The following is a 20,467-nucleotide window of genomic DNA, read 5'->3' as shown; positions in this document are numbered from 1 at the left end:
CAATATTCAATATGTTTATAATCGCAGCCTTGCAACCACGAAATTTCGGAGGGAACAACGACGGACATGCACGGACCACAGCCCAGCCTCATACTGCCCGTTCAGCCTTCAGCCTTGGTGGCTTGACTGGTAGAACGAATGCGGGGGTTCGCAGCTTAGCGATCAGGAATTGTTAAGATCATAACTCTTATATGTAATTGGTTAACATGGATAAGGGCTCAATGCAAGTTTATATCCCTCTGTATCTGTATAGTATGGTACTTCAGTCTAATGAAAAAGAATATTCCGTACCTTTCCATGATTTCGTGATGGAGCTCAAACGCATTTTGGAGAAGAGAAGCTCAGTCAAAACTGCCCGTTTTTGGGGTTAGCTGCAAGTGTGTTCACCCCTGCACTTTTAGCGGTACAATAGCGGGTTACATGCACGGCGATGGGGTTGTGCTCCACTAAAGAGCCTGGCCGATAGAGATGATAATGGAAGTTGATAGCGATAAGAGCAACGACATCGGCTACATATTGGGCTGCTTCATGTTGAATTTCGAATCTCATCTGGTACCTATTCTCTTGGGATATCCCGCCGAGATTTCCAAGCCATACAGTGCTCAGGGAGGGTCTGGAAAATTCTCACTTTGACATCAACCACCATTGTCTCCACATGCATAGGCAGTGAGATTCGAAGCCTGTGGCCGTAATACCGAGCAATGGCACTGCGTTAACCTAAACATAGTGAGGATAAAGGGGCCCCTTCAGGCATCCCCGCCATTCAAATATTGCATGGTACTGAGTGCTTATCTTCCGCGGTAATTGCAGCTGTGTGGGAACCTGAGAGATCGGCACTTCGCTATTAGGCAAAGGATACTATGTAGCTGCCCCTGCTGCCTTCAGAACATTGAAAGAGCGGGGTATGTAGATGGAAGAAATGTAGGATTGTAAGTGATGAAACCATGGTATGAGGGATTTCGTAACAAGATTAAGTTCGTCCCATCACATCAGTTGTTAAGCTGGAGTGTCTTTGTTTTGGTTGTCGGCTGTGCCTGTTGAGGCTACCAGCAGTCAAATTCCTCGCGTCGTTGTTAAAGCTAATTAAGATAGTGGTACATTGATACATCGTTCCGCTGGGAAAACAGTTCCGCAGTCGGTCGTAAAGCCATGATCCGCGTAGAGATCTGTCAGTCATGAGGGTCCCTCAACTCCGTCCAAAGCCCCTACCATACCCCCCTGAACTGTCTGTTTCGTTGCTACCCCCGAAGGCGATTGGTTTCTGGTTTCCATCCGTTTCGTCTCATGCCATTTCATAGTTGTAAAGGAAAGATCGAATTTCCAGCGCATTTCAATACATGTGAACCCTCAAGTGTGCTGCTGCCATTGTATAGAGCAACAAGCAGAGACTACTGATCTCTCGATTAAGAAATGGTGGTTCGATTAAGACGAGGATCGACCGCTCTCGGAAGAGTCGGTCTTGGTGAGGTCTTCATGGTCTTCTTCTTCAGGACCGTGGAGTGACTCTTCGAAAACGGGCTCGGGCTCGTTGACTTCAAACTTAGTCTTGAAGTCGGTGATATGAGAGAAACTGCTGCTGTTGGAGCGGCGTCGGGTGTTGGTAAAAGTGAACTGTTCGCCTGCGATATCATCGTTGACGGTTCCCCTGCAGATCGTGTAAGTGCACTGTGGGGCTGACTGACATGGGTGTTTTTGAGTGAACATACCAGTTGCCTCGGCCAGAGCCGTCCTTCTTTACCTTCTTGGGGTCCACATCGGCAAAGCCGTTCTTACCAAAGAAACGAGGAACAGTTTCCATGGGAGAGATAGTCCCCTCGGCAATGCCCTTGTGGTCACGGTCGTTGGCCTTGTGAGATCGGGTCACTGTGAGAAGCTTGTCAGTATATTCGTGGTCTTTTAGTTGGGTGAGCGGCATGAAGCTAACTCGTGAGGACTTGTAAGAGACGGTGATAAAAGGCAAAATTTGAGAAATGATGTTGTTGTGATGATAAGATAATGGCAATAGATAGAAAGATGATGAATGATAGAAAGAGGGGTCAAGACATGCGAGGATTCAAGGGGGAGCTCGATGGCTTTTAAGGAGATCAGATGCCGCGCCAAACGTCACCAAAAAGCAACCGACCATGAACAAGAGCAGAGCATCACTCCGGGTGAAGATAGTCTAGGAAAGTGCGGGGTGCTGAAGTACTCCGTGTACAAAGACTGATATACGGAGGAAGGGGAAAACAACCGGGCAGGGCAGATGAGACGCCCGAAATTGTAAGGGAAACTTACTTTTGCAGGATGAAAAGGTGCAATGATTAGCGCAAGGCGATTTGCGAGTGTTCCAATCGAGACTACTAATGTACTGGGTGCGTGAGACGAGATGCCGCCGTCTTTAGTTTGCTCAAGCTGCTCGTTTTCCGCCGCAGTGAAGAGATGATGAACAGCTGGACAATTGCTGACGCTTGACTTGTATTGACAGAATAGAGCAGTACTCCAGAAGGGTCGTCAGTGGGTGGTCAACGGTTGGTTGAGTTGTGTGGTAGGTGGAAGAAGAAAGGTCGCGAGTACTTCGTGAAGTGATGAGGAGTGCAAATGTAGAGACAATTGATGATTCAGAAGAGATGAGATGAATGAGATGAGGGGGAGCAAGTTGATTTATTTGTATGTAGACCTATATCCAATTCAGGGGATCTTCTTGGAAGGAGTGCTTGCCTTTATATCCCGAGAGTCACGCGAGGGACGATGCGTGATGGCATCACCATGTATCCAATCAGGTCATTGCAGACCGATGTCTCTTCCCGTCTACTACCTACAGTACGACCCAGGCTTTCCCCCTCTACACACGCGGCAAGCTCATTCTTACGGCTGAAGCTAAGGAAGCTAGGAAACTCCCCAACGAGATTGAGCATTGCAATTGGGCAATTGAAAATTATGGAAGGGAACGGCGGAAGGAGTCAGCTCATGGATGTTCCATCATCGTGGCTTCACTCCCAGTACAAGGCAAGTGCGACGGCGTCGAAGACCCACTCCTTGAGCTAGTGACCCCAGTTAAGGCGGGTCTCGCATGTCCCATCCCGTCCGTCTATCGCGTGACCTGGCGCAAGCAGCCGGTGGCCGAAGTCAGTGGTCCAACTTAAACTTACTGAGCCAACGATGGGTACATGGACGTTACAAGTGCGGGGAAGCAGTAGCATTCCAGCAAGTAATGTGCTGAACATCAGGTTGCTGAGACATCCAGAAGAGGTAGGCAATCTGAAATGCAAAAGTGACCACATTCGTGATGTGAATTGTGCAATTTGAGCCTCATACCAATGCATCTACCGTGATCACTAGGCCCTTGACGTCGACGTCCATTCCATGCTCCATCGAATATCGAGCAGATTGACCCAGCCTCTGGATTCTGGGGCATGGAGGGGTACACTGAGAGGTGCGGTATCACCATAGGCCCCATGGTGCCCCAATCTTTAATCTTCCATCCATCCAATCTCAAGGACTCCCCAACCTTCAGTACTGCCTTACAAGACTATTGGTAGCTGTCCATCGTTGAACAATGCAGGGTCTTTCACCTAGAAATTGGTCGTTTTGATGATACCACTGTGTTGTTTGTACAACAATCCAATACCAGATGACTGATCTTGAGTATCTAACTAGGTAGATAGAACAAACACTACACTGACGTCGATAAGGATGCTTCTCAACAAGGGTCTGTCTTAGTGTGTGGCTTGGCCGGAGCTGTTTTAGGTGGGCGGACGACACGACTGCCCCGCTTAGATTTACGGGGATCTGGGGTAAAGCCCAGCCAGGTACCGGCATCCCATGGATCATTGTGTTTGTCTTGAATGCCGCTGATAGCGATAACACGAAACAGGCAAATCCAAAGACTGGCACAAGCAGTTTTTCCAACGTAAAGGAACTCCAATTGACTTGTTTACGTGAGTGGAGTATTCTTAATTTTATCCGATACATGTACAGGCTATAGGCCATCCCATGCTTGCTACTGCTGCATCTGCCGACCTTGACTCCACCCATGAGACAAAAACTACACGCCTTCAGACTACGAAGTGGATTGATATTCAGGCTTGTTCTCCAGAAAGAGGCAATTGCCAAGTTTTGTCCCATCTTCTCCAACTTGAGTATGGCTTCATAGTGAGTCCGATACCGCTCCTTTGCTCAATCGCCGGTGGGCCTCAGCGAAACTGACTCAGCGCCCAGAAGGTGCACATGACCCTTTATCCATCGACCCATATTGCACATCATCGGGAACTCACCAATTGCAAGCATCAATTCGACTCGGAACTCGACCCTCAGCTGCTCAGTTGCTCTGAATGCGTTCTCGGATTTTCTGCAATCTAGACGTGAGCCGATATGGTAACTTTACACGTCACGGCTTGCCACTCATAGCACGTACGCCTTTCTTCGTAACCCCAACAGACATGGAATCCGCTTCGTTCTCGAAACACCGAAAGGAAGTCATTCAGAGGTCTCATGATCATTGTTGTTACTCCGTCATTAGGACCGAGCTCAATAATAGCTCTGGCGGCCGGTTTCTTCAATGACAACTATCCGTAACTCCATAAGATTACGCAACACCATGCACGCCCCAGAGTCGGAGCTTTGTAAATATTCGATTTAGTACACGTTACCACTAAATAGAACACGTACACCGCGCAGCTGCCTTCTTTTCTGTGAGCGTCAAGACCGATATCTAGCCAGATATGTCTTATTCTTCACACCATCCAAGATTCAAGAGCCCCATGGAACTTTCGAGATCTCCCTCACGAGTGCTTGGGCCTTACAATGGCATACACAGAGCACGATACCATGTTGATGTCAAGGGGAGAGCCATCCTTACCTTCTCCATCACCGCTACGGACCTTCGATAGGCCTGTCTTAAACATTTGAATAACGGACATTATGTGAAACCTCCAGAGCTCTTGGCCCATTCATCCACTCAACTACGCACGACTTACAACCGACCACAAATTGTCAAACTATTGTCAAATTAATATATGTTGGTTGCCTTTCTTTTTCTCCCCTTGTCGTTATACGACGTCTAATGCACCTCTTTGCTCATCGTAGGAAAAAAATAAAAAAGATATAAGAAAACTCGTCGGTCTGCGCCTGGATAATACAATTGCAGTTTCATCTTTGTCCCTAATAAAATGCCCACTCTGCGTAATCAAACATTTGTCGGTTTCCTCTCGAATCCTCATACCACCTGTGTAAATCGTGATGTCAAATGCCCAGCTCCCTAACGTTGGCCCATTTTCGAGAATTCGTTCTGGTAACGCAGCTTAAAGCCGTTGCACAGCGCTCGCATGTCAGGGTATTGATAACCCTTGAGCTCAAAGCCTTGCGGGATGGCGCGCACCGGCAGCGCAATAACCTTGGCTGCTCTACTAGCCTTAAAACATAACCAGAAATACCCAGGGTGTTTGGTGTCGATGCAGAAAGCGTATGCAGATCGATTGGGGTTGGCATCGATGTAAGTCGTTAGCCATTTTTCTACGAGCTCAGTTAGTATCATGTAGATATACTTCCATACGGTGTAAGGACTTACCTGTCTCTCCCCGAGATCGGTTCTGGTACTTGTCGTGACGCATCAACTCCTCCACCTTGCGCGCCATAGCCTTGACATGCTCGACGATCAATTCGTCCAGATCGGTGTACGTATACTTGCCGCCAACACGTAGCAGTTTACCCACCGAGAACTCGGTCTCCTTTTGCATCTCAAGGACGTCAATGTGTTGGAACACACCGTCTGCAACCTTCCAAGTTACCGCCAGGTGATCGTTGCCCTTGGACGAAGGTCGAATTATGACCTCGCCGTTTGGCTGAGATCCGAGGAATTCTTCGGCTTGGAGACCATTGAAGGGCTTGAAATTAGGGTGCTTGACGACACGCTGCGTGCGTCCGGTTGTCTTGTCCTTCTCCCGCAGCTCTTCCTTATCAGCGGCTTCCAGAGTATAATCCCATCCATCCCGGCCGAGGTTGATGGGCCGCTTGTAAGGAACACGCAGGGCATCTTCACGCATGGACAACTTGGCCATGAAGTCCTTGTAGTTGATATCCAGAATCTTAGCCTGCGCTGTCTGTCCAGAGCTCAGGACCTCCTTGATCGATGATCGGTGGCTAACCTCATGGCCCTCAACTCGGCCCTCGATGCCACAGTCGAGTTTGACGATAGCAAAGTCCTCCTTGACAACCCGCACGTTCACGGGAACAATCATGCCCTCGCAAAGGGTATGTTTGGTCTCACCAGTGAACATAGTGAATATTTCTGACGGTGACAAGAGAGCGAAGTTTCTTCGAAGTTCTTCGTAAGGGGCTTGGAGTTCGGCACGGATCGTCTCCAGAGTAGCTCGCTTGCGTTGGCTGTAGTTGCTCTCCAACTGCTCTGCATACTCCTCCAGTACTAGCTCGTTGACCTTGTCCTGCTCATCCTGTTTGAATAGCTTGCGGACAATGGCTCCAGGTCCATTCTCGTCTGTTTCAGCCTTGACATCTTCCTCATCAAGTTCCAAGGCATCGGCAGCCATCTTTCGGCCCAGTTCGTAATCCTCGGGATGAACTCGTGTGTTGTCCAGTGGATCAGACGATGGGTTGGTAGCCTCGTACTCGATGAAGAGGAAACTTGCACAGTTGTTCCAAACTCGAGGGCCCACAACTGGCAATTTTCCACTATCTGGATCACCGACGAGCTCATCTCTTGTGCCAACAGCACCACCGTTGGCGTTGATAGCTTTGATAACACTTGTAGCCTTTCGAGGTCCCAATCCAGAAACATAAGGCAGGAGGTTGGCGGTGTACGTATCGTTCATAGCCTCGTTGATATCTACACCGCAGAGGTTGACCATGTCTACCATGGCTGAGTCCAGATATTTAGCCAGCTTGTCGGCGGGGAGGAGGTTCTGACATGGGTGGTAAGAAAGCGAGGCAACATCCTTGCCGAGAGCTGCATATTCCTTCATAGGGTTCTGCATGTATCGCGCCAGGGCGACGCAGTACCTCGTAATGGGATTCAAGCTTGGATGCTCGGCCAGGGCGCGAGGGCTGTCCTTGTATAAGCGAGCAACCTCGTCATTCACTATGACAACCTCCAAAGGCTCCGTTCTATAGTCGTTGGTGTCGGGGTCCTCGAACTCGGGTCCCATAAGACCCTTCTCATTGACCAGGCTTTCCAAGTCACGCACCAGCTTGGTCGATTCAGCAGACCAACCGCTAACACCAATCACATCAGGTCGACGGCGCTTCACGAGTTCTTCAAACTCTTCTCTCTGGCGTTCATCTCGAGCGAGGTTTCCTAGCTTGCCTTGTTCAATCACTCGTCCATCTTCTTCTACCCACGCCCAGCAAATTGGATCGCGAGCGGGATCGGCCATGCCATTGGAGAGAACCAGGACGCGTGGCGTAGTGCCCAGAATCATGCCCTTGGGCTTGTAGGGCGCTTGGTCAAGTCGCTTGGCGTATTCCTCCCGACACATCTTGAGAACCTCATCTTGGCAGAAAGTGCGGATGACCTCCTTGACGTTCTTTGCAATAATTTTCTCCAATTTGGGATAAGCAAGGTCCAGTACCTTCTTGCGTTCTTCTCGCCACTGCTCAGCTCGATCACTGAAGTTCTCGGATTCGAACTCCTGATAAAGCTGTCGTCGGAAACCATATCTATCAGGCATATCGAGCTTGATAGTAACAAGTCCTTCCTCTTCGGCCTTCATCATCTTCAAGAAGAGCTCTGGCTGATGAACTAGGTCGGCGATAGCTTGGTTTTGAAGATACTTGATCTCATAGTAGGGATGAGAGTCATCAATTCTGCGCAGTCCCTTTTCAGTTCGGCGGCAGCTGATCTCGGCGGCCTGATAGTATGAGTTACGGAAATGTTTGCGCATCCTTGGGCTGGAAAACAACTCCTCCGAGTACATCTGTCGAGCTGCACTGATGACCTGATCGCCTGTACTAAAAACATCATCAATCAAACTATCCGCCAAGTCCATGGGATATTGTGCGTCATCATCAGGAGTAATCTTCTTTCCGTGTCGAAGGGCATTCTTGGCGAGTTGGTCTGCTGAGATGCCGTAGGCGCGGACAAAGCCATACGCCTTACCTTGACGAACTCTTTCCAGTAGGTTGGACTTGGAACCTGGCCGCTTAGTCAACGACAGATTACCAGCCATGGCAGCGAGGTCCTTTAACTGAGGGCCATATTGGAAATGCAGGTAATCCTGCAAATCTTGGAGTTCCTCCATAGTCGTCGCCTCAGGAATCATCTCATCCACCATTGCATCGTTGATTTGCATCCCCTTCAGGTTCTCGACCGTCTTCTCGAGGGCGTTCCTCTTATCCACGAAAGATCGAAATTTGATATCCAACTCCAAAATCTTCCACAGATCATCCTGGTTGAGCAATTTGTCTGCGCTAATGACGTATTCTGGCGCATCAGGATCATCGCGATTCGGATTCCGTGTCTTGCGGGTATGAAGCAGATAATCTTTGCGGTGCTGGAACACATATGGTACCTCGACCTCGTCGACGATAAAGAACTCGAGGACTTTGCCCACAGCCTTACCAAAAGGGCTCTGCAGATCTGGGGCAAGACCCTTCTTCGGCCATAACTGGTTGGTGATCCAGCGCGCCTCCTCTCTGAACTGCTCTGCCGTAAGTTGTAGGCTCTTAAAGGTTTTTCGGTCGATTTGGAATCGCTCGGGCTCGTCAGTGAACCGAATTTCGTTGTCTTCGTCGGTCAGAAGCTTCTCCTTCAGTTGCGAAGGCTCGAACACGTCCTTCAACTCAATCGTTTGTTCTTCCCTCTCACGATCCTCCTCCTCTTCTTCCATCTGCAATGCCCAGTCGTATTCTTCACCGTTACCGAAGATGGCCTCCATATCATCCAAGGCATCCTTATCCAGGTTGGCAGTGTCGGCGATGTTTCCAATGACGCGGTCTCTGGGTCGGGCAACCTCGGCATCTTCCCGTTGTTGTTCCAACTCTTCAGGATCATCGGGAAAGTCTTCCTCAATGAAATCGTCAAACTCGTCCGCTTGGCGATAGGACGATCTATTATTATATGATCGTTGTTCGCCTGCATCGTCTTCTTCATCGGAAAAGATATCATCTAAGCCACGGCGCTGATTGCCTCGATCTTCATCGCGGGTACCACGCTTAAGGCGCTTGAACTTGGACTAAATTTGGAAAAGTCAGGGGCACTGTTGAGTTAGGTAGCTCTGCTGGCTTCCAAAAGGGCTTACCTGTGCTTGAGGTTTAGGTCGCTCGCCAAACTGTTCACCGATCAAATCGAGATCGTCCTCGTCTAGCTGTGCTTCTGTTTCGCGGTCGCGATGCTCTCGTTTTCGTTTGTGGATGGGTCGCACGTCGGCATCGGAATCGCCGCCTTCGTCTTCGTCATCTTCGTCGACGATAAATCCTTCGCGAATCTAGAAGAAAAATATTAAAAGCTATCCAATTGGCAATGATCCATAAGCTGACCTTGCGAGCTTCTTCTTCATCGTCGTCATCTTCCTCCTCTTCACTCGAGTCTTCGACCGCATTCTTCTGTCTGCGCTTTCCGCCACCTTCGTCGAATGACTCATCCTCTTCCTCGTCATCGAGCTCGGCTTCACCAGAGATTAAGTCTCGCATGCTGTTGCTCATATTTGCGATTTGCGATGCTGCCGCGCAGGCAACAAAGCTTTCTTTATATGTTTTAGTTGTAAATAATCGGGGTGCGGCGCCCAAGTGAATGGAGAATCGTTCTGTTGACTCTTAATGTTCGTGTGTGGAAGAAGGAAGGGGAAAAAAAAGAAGGAAGGAAGTGACTTTCAGAATTATAGAAATCTAAAGCCTAAAACTTTAGATTGCTTTCCTTGAAAGCTGATTGTCTTTGGGAATTTTTGGCGATGCGCTGCAGAGCGAGCTACACGTGCAGCCTTGTCGCGCCTGACAGGGATGACGGAGCGGTAGGAGAATATTCCGGCTCCGATGATGAGTTACATAATCATAATTCGCGAGTCCAGGCCGATGGATACTTTTCATTCTTGACAAGCATGAATACAGTATCAATCGCTACCAATACGCGAGTCATGTCTTTGCATGCATTCACCTCTATGCAGATATCTACTAACGTAGTCATTTTGCCTAGGTATCTTATATTTCGCATCATGTTGTTTGCGTTACAAGCTTCAGGCTGGTCTTAAGATACAACTTGTATTTAAGTCATTGTACCAACTTCAAAATCTAACATGCTGTCGTCAAAACATTATGTTTTCCCCTTGCTTATGAAACACACCTTGGTGTGAAGTTGGTTAAAATAGTGTGATCGTTTTATACGCTGTCTGGCTCTCACGGAGCTCAGCTTCTTTGAGCTGGTGGTCCAAGTGCCAACTTGCAGTTGCCTGAATCGTTCAGTGTCTGATCTATCGTCCGTTTTTATGCTGTCCTTACCTTTTGCTCCATATAGCTATGCCCCCAATTCCAATCAAGCATTTGTCGTTTCTCACGCCTTCTATATAGCGATTGTTGTGACAACGACAATTGGTGGGAACTCAAGTACGGGTTTCGACATGTCGTATCAGGCACTGGACTAATGAACTATTACCCTACCATGGATGCTTCCCTATCTTATCACAGCTTTGAGTTGATAGTTGTGTGGAGATTGAAGCGTGAATCGTCTCAAGTATCTAGCCTATAGCCAGTCAACGCATCGTCTCCTGGCTTAGGCCTGACTTCTCCTGAGCTTGAGCGTCTCTTTAAGTACGGTACGGCAGGTACTTAGGTAGGTATAATTACTCCGTGTTATGGATGATGAGTGAATGTTTGCCTCCACGACCTCCCTGGGCCTCCCTTTATGGCGAATGAGTGGCCCACTAGATTTCAGGTACGGATACATCCATAATTTCAAAATCCGCCGGGCGAGCAGTTGTTTCGTTACAACTCCTGATCTCTTCGAGGTTATAAAGAGTTCTTGTTTCCATCGTCAGATTCTCCTCCTCTTCGCCCCCCTTTTCTTCTCGCTCCAGGTTTGCCGCCCAGTGTAGTGTCGTCGTCCTTTTATGCCCGCCCGTTTGATTTGCGCCTCCAACTCCCTGGCAGCGCAAGTCCAGCCACTCCCGTCACGTTGTTGCTGGCTAGACCCCGCCCTCCACTGTCCACTGTCCGCGCCTAACCAGCCAAAAGTTGTGAAAGAGACAGGGACAACTCCCCCATTCACCATCTCCAGCGGCTCTTTTTGCCTTGACACCTACGACCCCATCATATCTGGTAGAAAGGAACATTTCGGATTCTTTCCACTTCAGCCCATCGATCGCCCCTGGGATCCCCATCTCTTGGCGACCGAGTCTAGGCCTCCTATTCCCACTACGGCCCGAGAACGACCCATCTCAACATCGGACGGGGCAAGATAGCGATCGACTCCTTTTCTGATCCGCTCAGTCACGACGATAACTTTGTGCGACGCGACCTGAGCATCACTCAGCTCAAGCCCCAGAAATACTCGTCCGTCCTGAATTTTCTCCTACGAACAACATCTTTAGCGCCCGGCTCGCCCAAGCCTTATAAACTTTTCGGTCTCATTACCTGACGTCCGACCTTGTTCCAACAGTTCCTCTCACTCCTCAAACGAGCGCTGTCCCTTGTTCTCTTCTCAAAATGTCCGATCCTTTTGCCCCGCGCTCTATGAAGCGCAAGAACGTCAAAGGTCTCGCCCTGAAAGCAGCTGCCCCTCGACCCCCGCCAACCGCCGAGACCAGCAACCATGAATACAGTGGAAGCCAAGATGCTGGCAGAGATGAGCAACTAGAAATTGGTATTGAATACAAACTGGACTTGCGACCTGAGGATCTCGAAATCCTCAAGGAACTAGGGTCTGGTAATGGTGGTACTGTCAGCAAAGTCAAGCACCTTACAACCGGGACCGTTATGGCTCGCAAGGTATGGCTTCTTTTTTTGCAGATTTCGAGATCCTACTAACAAGCTACTAGGTAATTCATGTCGAAGCCAAGCGAGAGATACGGAAGCGAATCGTCCGAGAACTTCAAATTATGCATGGATGCCATTCAGACTACATCGTGACGTTCTACGGCGCCTTTTTAACCCCGAACAACGATGTGATCATGTGTATGGAATATATGGACGTTGGGTGAGTACAAACAAAGAGTGCTGAAATCGATATGGTGGTTAATGAGGAACTAGTTCTCTCGACCGAGTTTCCAGGGTCTTTGGTCCCGTACGAGTTGATGTTTTGGGCAAGATTGCCGAAGCCACTTTGGGTGGCTTGACATACCTTTACACAAAGCACCATATCATGCATCGTGATATCAAACCATCCAATATCTTGGTCAATTCAAGGGGTGGAATCAAGCTTTGTGACTTTGGAGTCTCCGGTGAGCTTGTCAATTCTATCGCTGATACTTTTGTTGGAACCTCCACCTACATGGCCCCTGAAAGAATTCAGGGTGAAAAGTACACGGTCAAGTCCGATGTCTGGAGTTTCGGCCTCAGCATTATGGAACTCGCGATTGGCAAGTTTCCTTTTGCGGCTAGTGAGCAGGTATCGGACGGTGACTTCGCTCCTGCGGGCATCCTGGACTTGTTGCAGCAGATTGTTCACGAGCCAGCTCCGAAGCTACCTAAGAGCGATGCTTTCCCTAGTATCCTTGATGATATGATCCAAAAATGTCTTTATAAGGAGCCTGAGCGTCGACCGACTCCCCAAGAGCTCTTCGTAAGACGCCTCTCATCCATTAACTCTGAGCTCTGTGCTAATCGATTCAGGACCGCGATCATTTTGTACAAGCCGCCAAGCGTACGCCGGTTGATCTCAGGGAATGGGCTGTTGGCATGATGGAACGTGACAACAGGAAATCGCACCTGGCCCCCCAGCTCTCTCCTTCGACGCAGGACCTCCTTCGCTCGAGTGATTCTCCTACCCAATCTCAGCAGGCTCAAGCTCAGGCTCAGGCTCAAGCTCAAGCTCAACCCGAAGAGCGTTCTCATACTCCCACGTCTGGGGAGATCCCTATTGGGGGTGCTGGTATTACCTCTCCTCGCGATCAATACGGTTCAAGCCAAAGCCGATCACCACCTCGAAACGGATACGGCTCTTCCCGAACACCTGCTTCCGCACACCCTGGACTGGGATCCAGAGTTGTTACGACAAATTCCATCCCCAAGGTTTCGGGCTACCCTGAAAACGTCGGTCCCGCGAGCGCAAACGCTACAACTTTTAGTCTACCTGTCCGGCCAGCTCCCCCAGGTGGCCCTCTGCCGCCAGCTCCGCCTCGAAAAGAAACACCTGATGAGTTGCGAAGAGAGAACAGGAGACAGGCAACTTTCGGTTTGCCGCCCAACCCAGGCTACGGCATGCAGTAGTCAGCCTGCATTTATGCTGTTCACAGAAGCCTGACTGACTCCCTGACAATTACCTTGACGAACATATTTGGGACAACGGCCCATCCTTGAAAGTCACTTAGCATATTACATCGGCGCACTATTTTGAAACCTTTATCGTGGTCTCTGGCCAGATCACTGTACTTGAATCGTCACATATTCTGTCTTGAACTCAGGGCACTGTCTATTTCATCTGCAGAGAAGACCACTCTTGTTGATCCCGGTTGTGGAATTTGTCTGCTGTCTGGCTCTGGGTGGGTGGTGATGTAGAGCAGGACTGGGGCTCGTGTAAGAAACCTAAATAAAATGAAAACTCATTTGAGCAGCTACTATCCGAGTCGCTTTACTTGCTAAGAGATACTATAAATATTCTACCCTACATAAGCTGGTGGAAGGCCACAGTCATGGTGTTTTACTCGGAACTGACTTCTCTGCCCACGAAACCATCCTCGAGGATGCCAACGAGCTCATCCAACGTAGTAATGACCAAGTCGGTGTGTGCATGCTCCGCAAGGGGCCGGTTCACATCATTTATGAGCAGTACGGTGGCTGCGCCCGCCCTTCTGCCCGCTGTCATGTCGTCGATGGAGTCGCCTACCATGATGAGTCCACTGGCATCTCCTTCACCAGCTTCATCCTTCAGACCCCAGTCTTTGGCGATGTGCAGAATACCGGCAGGGTCAGGCTTGGGAGGGCGAAAGTCTCGTGTAACAATGGGATGGAAACGGGAGCCCTCAAGAAACTTCTCCATGAGATTTTGAACAGGAACATCAAAGTTGCGGGTGCAGATTGCCTTGGGAATGGCGTTGGCGTCGAGGTAAGCCATAAGAGTCATGAGACCGGGCTGAGGAGTTTGAGTCTCCATGGCTTGTCGTTCAATGTTGCGAATAGACTCGAGAGCGCCTGTCTGCTCAGATTTTGGGAGGGTGTCGACATGTTCAAGGATGTCTGTCGTTTTGTTGATTCCTAGCACATCCCTCATTTCCTTGAACATGTAGGTCTGAGGCTCACTACGAGAATGTTAGCGATAAGTTTGGTACGCTGACTTGGCAATTTTCTGAACGGATTCCATCCCGTCATTCGATTAGGAGGGGCTCTCTATCTTGATAATAATTCATACTGATCAGAACAGACGACTTGAAAATCAAGATGTTTCTGAGTCTTATGCAGGGTAGGCAGGGGAGTGTAGATCTTACCAGAGTGTGCCATCCATATCAAATACCACGCCTCGAAGACTTGGAGTACCATTGGGGAGTTTATGGCTTCCCTTCTTGAGTGGTATGAAACGCTTTGGGGATGACGATGTCATGATGGAAACAACACGGCGTAGCATAGGGCTGAGTTGGGGATGTGCCGATGTGTGAAGATACTGTAGAAGATGGTGGGGGGTATATAGCGTGGGTTCAACTTTTTCTGAGATCTGAGGAGTATTACTCGAACATGAAGAATGGCTTGATTCTATTATTTTGAATCTTGAGATTGGAAGTAGTTGATAAGGACAATGAGTGAGTGCTTTGATTCAGAGATGACGCTCTCACTTTGGGAGTGGAGACGAGTAGGTAGAATCCGGGGCTAAGAGAGCAGGTACAGTAGCATTTATTCAGCCACGATCTGTCTGCCTCATTACGTCCATCGTGATTGATATCCTTTACCCTGTACATGAACAAATTTCATGGATCGACGAAGTCGCGAGACTTGGGTTATATGTGGTTCAATCCTGTCATCGATGTATTCTCAACATCATCTCTAACTGAGTGCCTACCTAGCTTAGCCTAGCCTAGTTGCTTGATTTCCTCACCAAAGCCATCATTTCATACTCATCAAGCCCGGCTTCGGCTCCTTGCCTTTTCTCAACAGCTGCAAATTGCCCATGGAAGCAAGACTCAAAAACCTCCCAGTCAGCCATTGGGCCTAGCCACACGATGACCTGTACGTTCAGTCCCTCACGCGCAATAGCCTTCATGTAATCAATAAGCAAGCCTGGCTGGCGTGGATAGACAAACATCAGCGATGTCACATCTGGGTCCTGCAATCTCGACACAACGTCCCAACTGCCACGGACGGTGTAAATGGCTTGTTCTGGAAGATATTTGTTGACAGCGTCTTTCCCAGCCTGTTGAACTTCCACACCCCCCACGTTACAAGTACAAGAAGTAATGCCAGTGTCGGAGTTATCTTGCTGATATAGCAGAAGAGCTTCCAGCAAACCGGACCCGCTTCCAACGGAAAGCACGGTTGGCTTGTCTTTGTCTTTTGAAGTAGTAGTTCTGGAGAATATGTCTGATAGAATGTCGAGTAATTTTGTTGACAGCGCAAGACAGCAGTCTGGAAATCGCACTGGTGCTGCGTCTGGGTTGAGTTTAGGATGATCCATCGTCAAATTTCAAGTGTAGAGGAACTTGTGTGGTTGTTGGCGTATGACTTCTCTGTGAACATGTCTCAGATCAAGCTTAAGTTCTTATTGAGGTGATACAATTTCTTCGGGCTAGAGCTGGAGATCTAAGGCTATCTAGTGGGTACAGTACTCCAGCCGTGTAAGTTTAATCAGGCCCAAAACCTTTATATCCTGATTCGTACCTATGAAAGAATAAAATATTTCTCCATGGTACCATGAACACAATGAATTTGACTTAGAGCGACTACCAAGAGGATAGAGATGACTGTCAGACATCTCAGTAAGTGCATTGCCTTCTCTTACTTGATCAATCGAATCCTGCTTCATAAGAGAACTCAGTACTGTTTGCATTCGAGATTTGCGGTCAAAATCCAATGCCTAGAGTAGATCATCATCGTCTTTCCGTTCATGAGCACATCTCACTCCTCGACTGATTGTTTCACTTGAACGGTGACCTGGATGCTTCGGATCACACGATGAAGACGGTGATAAGATGGATCAATAAAATACACTCTCTTGGAATATCAGCCTACCTAGATAGGTATAGTAGTTTGATGATATTCGTTCTTGTTCCTGTTGATCTCATGACTAGCCGCCAGCTAAATCGGTTGGACAACTAGAGCTAGTACCTGTCCCAGGTGTTGTCACTGTATTGTATCCTGACGGGAGACCAGACCCAGACCCAGCTCAGGAACGTTCCAACGGGCGCAACCGTCAAGGTGCATGTATGGAGCCTAGGAGCTCACTAGAACTTGCCTTAAAACCGGACTCGTAAAGAGCTCTTCGACCAATGATAGAACTTCCAGCGACCTAATAGCTAGCTTCATGGCCCACTCTAGCTGGGGTACATGCTCGGCGTCATCCTGATCCTTGCAGTAAATTGTTTCCGTCCATTTGTTCCATTTCCATCCTACCATCCACGTCCAACGACATCCTTCCATTCAATCTCTCTCTTTCTCTCTCTCTGCTTTGTACAACCAGCAACAGCGCATACATCAAGAACCGACCGTCTGTCATCCTTTCTCAAAACCACCGCTGCTTTATTGAACTGAATCTCTGTTACACACCCACCACCACCGTCTTTCGTTATGGGGCTCTGAAATCCAAGAGAATGAAGCGCGCCAGAATACCAAGACACGACGACTCTCGAGACGAGTACTATCCGAAAATACAGCCATGAGTTCTGCTACAAGCTCTTCAAATTTGGCATGGCCACCTAAGAGACGCCCATCCCAGCGAACGGTATGAACCCTGTGTGTATAAAGGTCATGGTAGCGCCCATGGTTAATCTTTGATACGTCGGGCAGAAATTGAGAAACGGAACCTTTATTATACCCAGTACCGGCGAGCGATCGAGACAAGAGTTCTCGTTACGTACTTCCACCAATGCAACCTCTGCCAGTGATAACGATAACAAACCGAAATTCCATACTTTTGATGAGGCCGAGTCGATTACAGACCGCCTACAGATCATCACACAAAACATCAAAACCGCTTTTGTCCTAGTTTGGCTATGGCTACACACCGAAGAGGGACACGGCGTCCTCAAATGTGTGCTTGCCTATGTCCTCGGTAGTCTGGGCACCTTCTTCCCACCTTTGACATCTTTTCTTGGCAACAGAGATGGAAAACATGTCTCAGCTACTATTACTGTATATTTTCACCCAGCACGAACCGTTGGTTCCATGCTTGAGGCGTCCGTGATAGCATTTGTTGCTGTATTCTACGCCGAAACCGTGTCATTACTTTCAATGGTTATAGCTGTTACTATGCGAACTCAGTTTGGGCTGACTGCTGCCGCCCATGCTCTCATCCTTATCGTTTGCATTGGTGGAGGCCTGGGTTTCGTCGGTTGGGTCAAGCAGAGGCTTAACAGCCCTCTCGTCAACGTTGGCTCTACCTTGGCTTCTATTGCAATCATTTCCGTAATTACAAAAGAAGAGAGCGTCCAAGGAGGTTACTTCGATGACGACAAGATTGTTCAGGTTTTGAAGCTGCTTCTTGTTGGCATTACTTGCACTTTCGCTGTTAATTTACTGCTTTGGAGGGTTTCAGCCAGACGAGTCCTCCGAAATTCCATAATGACTGCCAATAGCTCTCTTGGCGATAAGTTGTCGTCCATCACAAAGGGTTTCCTCAGTGGTACCGAAGACGAGTTCTGGACGAACGAGTACAGCCGTGTTTCTGCCCGGTACAACGTTGCATATGCAACTATGAACTCAACTCTCCGCGAAGCTAAATTCGAGTATTACTTTCTTGGCCGAGAATCATTTTATCCACTTGACAAGCGTCTGTCCAGATCTGTTGAAACGCTCTCCCAGGCTCTTGGAGGACTGCGCAGTGCTCTGGAAACCCAATTCACTCTCCTCAGAGAGGTCCCTAGTTTTGAAGATTCCTTCCCTTCACCCAGGAGTGCCGGACTTACACCGACTTTCACGAGGGCTATCACTGCCTACTTAGAGGGTGGGGGCCAAAGACTGTCCGACATTGATGAGTCGGGCGAGAGTGAAGAAGAACGGCAAGCTACGAGGAACAAGTCAGATTCTGCATTGATGGCGGCCCCTGCTTTCCAAGAGCCCTCAGACATATTTGCTCTCTTCATTGACATGCTTGGCCCCTCCATCAAGTCACTTGCTCATACACTCTCGGAGATTCTGCGTGAACCAGCTTTTGGCAAAGATCCGAATCGAGATGTTACTGTGAACGAACAGCTGAGGGAGAGTCTTCGTGACGCTCTCAATCTCTATAATAATGCGAGATCAGAATCTTTGGAGGAGCTTTATCGTACCATCGAATTTGGGCGAACTCGTTCCGAAAAGATTCAAGCAGACATTGAAGAAGTTGCTGCTGCCTGTGGACACTTTTCTTTCAGTCTACAGGCTGTTGCCGAGGAAACTGATGCATATTTGGATGTGTTGGAAGATGTCAAGTATACCACCGAGACCGCATCGCGTTCTTGGGGCTGGCTCAAGTTTTGGCGGCGCTTTAACCGTTCTAGATCTTCAAACAAGGATGTGATTGAGGACCCGGAGCGTGAGACCTTGATTCAAAAGCCACCTGTTCCCAGACTACGAAAATCACAAATGCCCAAGGGCATCCCCGACACGATGGTAGTGCGGCGAGACACCTTCAATTGGGATGCTGCTCCCCAGGCTAGTAAAATCAAGAGGAGATTCGCCCAGAAGATGCTCCAGATCTCTCGGTTCATTGTCCGGGAGGATATTCTCTTTGGCATCAAGGTTGGTATTGGTGCCCTTCTTTGGGCGATGCTTGCGTTCATACCAGGGACAAGACCTATTTACCAGAAATGGAGAGGTGAATGGGGTCTTCTATCCTTTATGATTGTCGCTGCAATGACAACAGGTTCGGCGAATACTACCGGAACCGCGAGATTTAAAGGTACTATTATCGGCGCAACCTTTGCTGTGGTTTGCTGGACAGTCAGCCAGGGCAATGCCGTTGCCCTTGTGTGTTTGGGAGGCCTTGTGGCTTTGTTCAACTTCTATGTGATTTTGGTCATCAAAAAGGCACCCTTGGGTAGAATTGCTCTCCTTGCATACAACGTGAGCACCCTGTATGCGTACAGCATCTCGCAGGATGTTGACGACGATGATGACGACGAAGGAGGTGCCAACCCCCTGATCTTTGACATTGTCTGGCACCGAGTAATTGCCGTGACCTTAGGCATTATCTGGGGTATAGTTGTTTGCCGATTACTCTGGCCGATTTCTGGTCGAAAGAAATTCCGTGAGGGACTATCAGTCTTGTATCTTCAGATGGGGCTCATCTGGAAGCGTGGCCCTCTTACGGTGTCGCTTCAGAAGGACAGCACGCACAACACCCTTGACTATATGCGAGAGGGTGAGCAGGCGGCTCTTCAGCGATATGGTAAGTCTATACACACGCTGTGATAATACATGTGCTAACTTTGCTACAGCATTCAAACTTGCGAGCCTTCGGACTGCGGCGAAGTCGGAGTTTGAGCTTCGAGGTCCCTTCCCCGATGCAGCGTATGGACGCATTATGCGCTCTACTAAAAACATGCTTAACGGATTCTATGCCATGCGTCTTATTGCGTCGAAACGAAATGGATTGACCGAGGGCGAGCGAGCCCTATTAGAGTATACGAGCACAGAAAGAGCTCTTCTTTGCCAGCGTATCTGCCATGTTTTCCAGGTAATTGCGTCATGCGTCATGCTGGAATACCCCTTGACAGATGCCATTCCTACCGTTGAGAACAACAAGGATCGGCTACTGGGCAAGATATACCAATTTCGAAAGGAGCATATGAGCGCAGATCTTTTAGGCGACGAGTCCCCTCTTGCTGTCCAGGAGAGCGATTACGCGCTGCTATACGCATACACGCTTGTGACATTACAGGTTGCGGCGGAATTGAACAAGGTGAGAGCGGAGATTGAGAGCCTTTATGGTGTATTGCACGAGGAGGCGTTACTGTTACAGTGAGTAAAGAATGGCCGTTGAAAAAAGAGTTGTCGGTCGTTTCTTGGGCCATAATTTAACTCTAGGTTACTGGAGTGACGGACTGTGCGATCATGTCTTATATCTACAGTAGATAGATCAACAATAGGAACGGCGTTCTTGATTAGGAACTTGAATTTTGTTATTGATGCGTCGTGACGGTGAATCTCACCCGTGGTAATGAACAATCTATCTATCTTACCTATCATTGTGCACCGAGTAAACCGC

The 20,467-nt window shown here is 48.7% G+C and overlaps 5 protein-coding genes across 5 annotated transcripts; 2 read left to right on the top strand and 3 right to left on the bottom strand.

The window, feature by feature from the left end:
* Window positions 1-1,422: 1,422 nt before the first annotated feature.
* On the bottom strand, window positions 1,423-1,915 carry FIESC28_09907 (uncharacterized protein; the record flags this gene model as incomplete). Its single annotated transcript, XM_031164042.1, has 2 exons — window positions 1,423-1,645; window positions 1,707-1,915. The coding sequence occupies 2 exons, from the start codon at window positions 1,913-1,915 to the stop codon at window positions 1,423-1,425; spliced, it is 432 nt and encodes a 143-aa protein (XP_031011938.1).
* Window positions 1,916-5,236: 3,321 nt separating this feature from the next.
* FIESC28_09906 (uncharacterized protein) lies at window positions 5,237-9,633 on the bottom strand (the record flags this gene model as incomplete). Its single annotated transcript, XM_031164041.1, has 4 exons — window positions 5,237-5,490; window positions 5,546-9,164; window positions 9,231-9,416; window positions 9,469-9,633. The coding sequence occupies 4 exons, from the start codon at window positions 9,631-9,633 to the stop codon at window positions 5,237-5,239; spliced, it is 4,224 nt and encodes a 1,407-aa protein (XP_031011937.1).
* Window positions 9,634-11,625: 1,992 nt separating this feature from the next.
* FIESC28_09905 (uncharacterized protein) lies at window positions 11,626-13,347 on the top strand (the record flags this gene model as incomplete). The annotated part of the gene is made up of 4 exons (XM_031164040.1): window positions 11,626-11,907; window positions 11,958-12,115; window positions 12,169-12,700; window positions 12,751-13,347. 4 exons carry the CDS (start codon window positions 11,626-11,628, stop codon window positions 13,345-13,347), a joined length of 1,569 nt encoding a protein of 522 aa, XP_031011936.1.
* A 430-nt stretch (window positions 13,348-13,777) lies between these two features.
* On the bottom strand, window positions 13,778-15,739 carry FIESC28_09904 (uncharacterized protein; the record flags this gene model as incomplete). The annotated part of the gene is made up of 3 exons (XM_031164039.1): window positions 13,778-14,375; window positions 14,562-14,734; window positions 15,164-15,739. The coding sequence occupies 3 exons, from the start codon at window positions 15,737-15,739 to the stop codon at window positions 13,778-13,780; spliced, it is 1,347 nt and encodes a 448-aa protein (XP_031011935.1).
* A 1,197-nt stretch (window positions 15,740-16,936) lies between these two features.
* On the top strand, window positions 16,937-20,224 carry FIESC28_09903 (uncharacterized protein; the record flags this gene model as incomplete). Its single annotated transcript, XM_031164038.1, has 3 exons — window positions 16,937-17,002; window positions 17,068-19,648; window positions 19,698-20,224. 3 exons carry the CDS (start codon window positions 16,937-16,939, stop codon window positions 20,222-20,224), a joined length of 3,174 nt encoding a protein of 1,057 aa, XP_031011934.1.
* Window positions 20,225-20,467: the final 243 nt, after the last annotated feature.

Source organism: Fusarium coffeatum (assembly GCF_003316985.1).
Source record: "Fusarium coffeatum strain FIESC_28 chromosome Unknown BRIP53273_contig_273, whole genome shotgun sequence".
NCBI classification, from domain to species: domain Eukaryota; kingdom Fungi; phylum Ascomycota; class Sordariomycetes; order Hypocreales; family Nectriaceae; genus Fusarium; species Fusarium coffeatum.
Note: the sequence above shows the minus strand (reverse complement) of the source record. Positions and strands in the feature narration are given on the sequence as shown.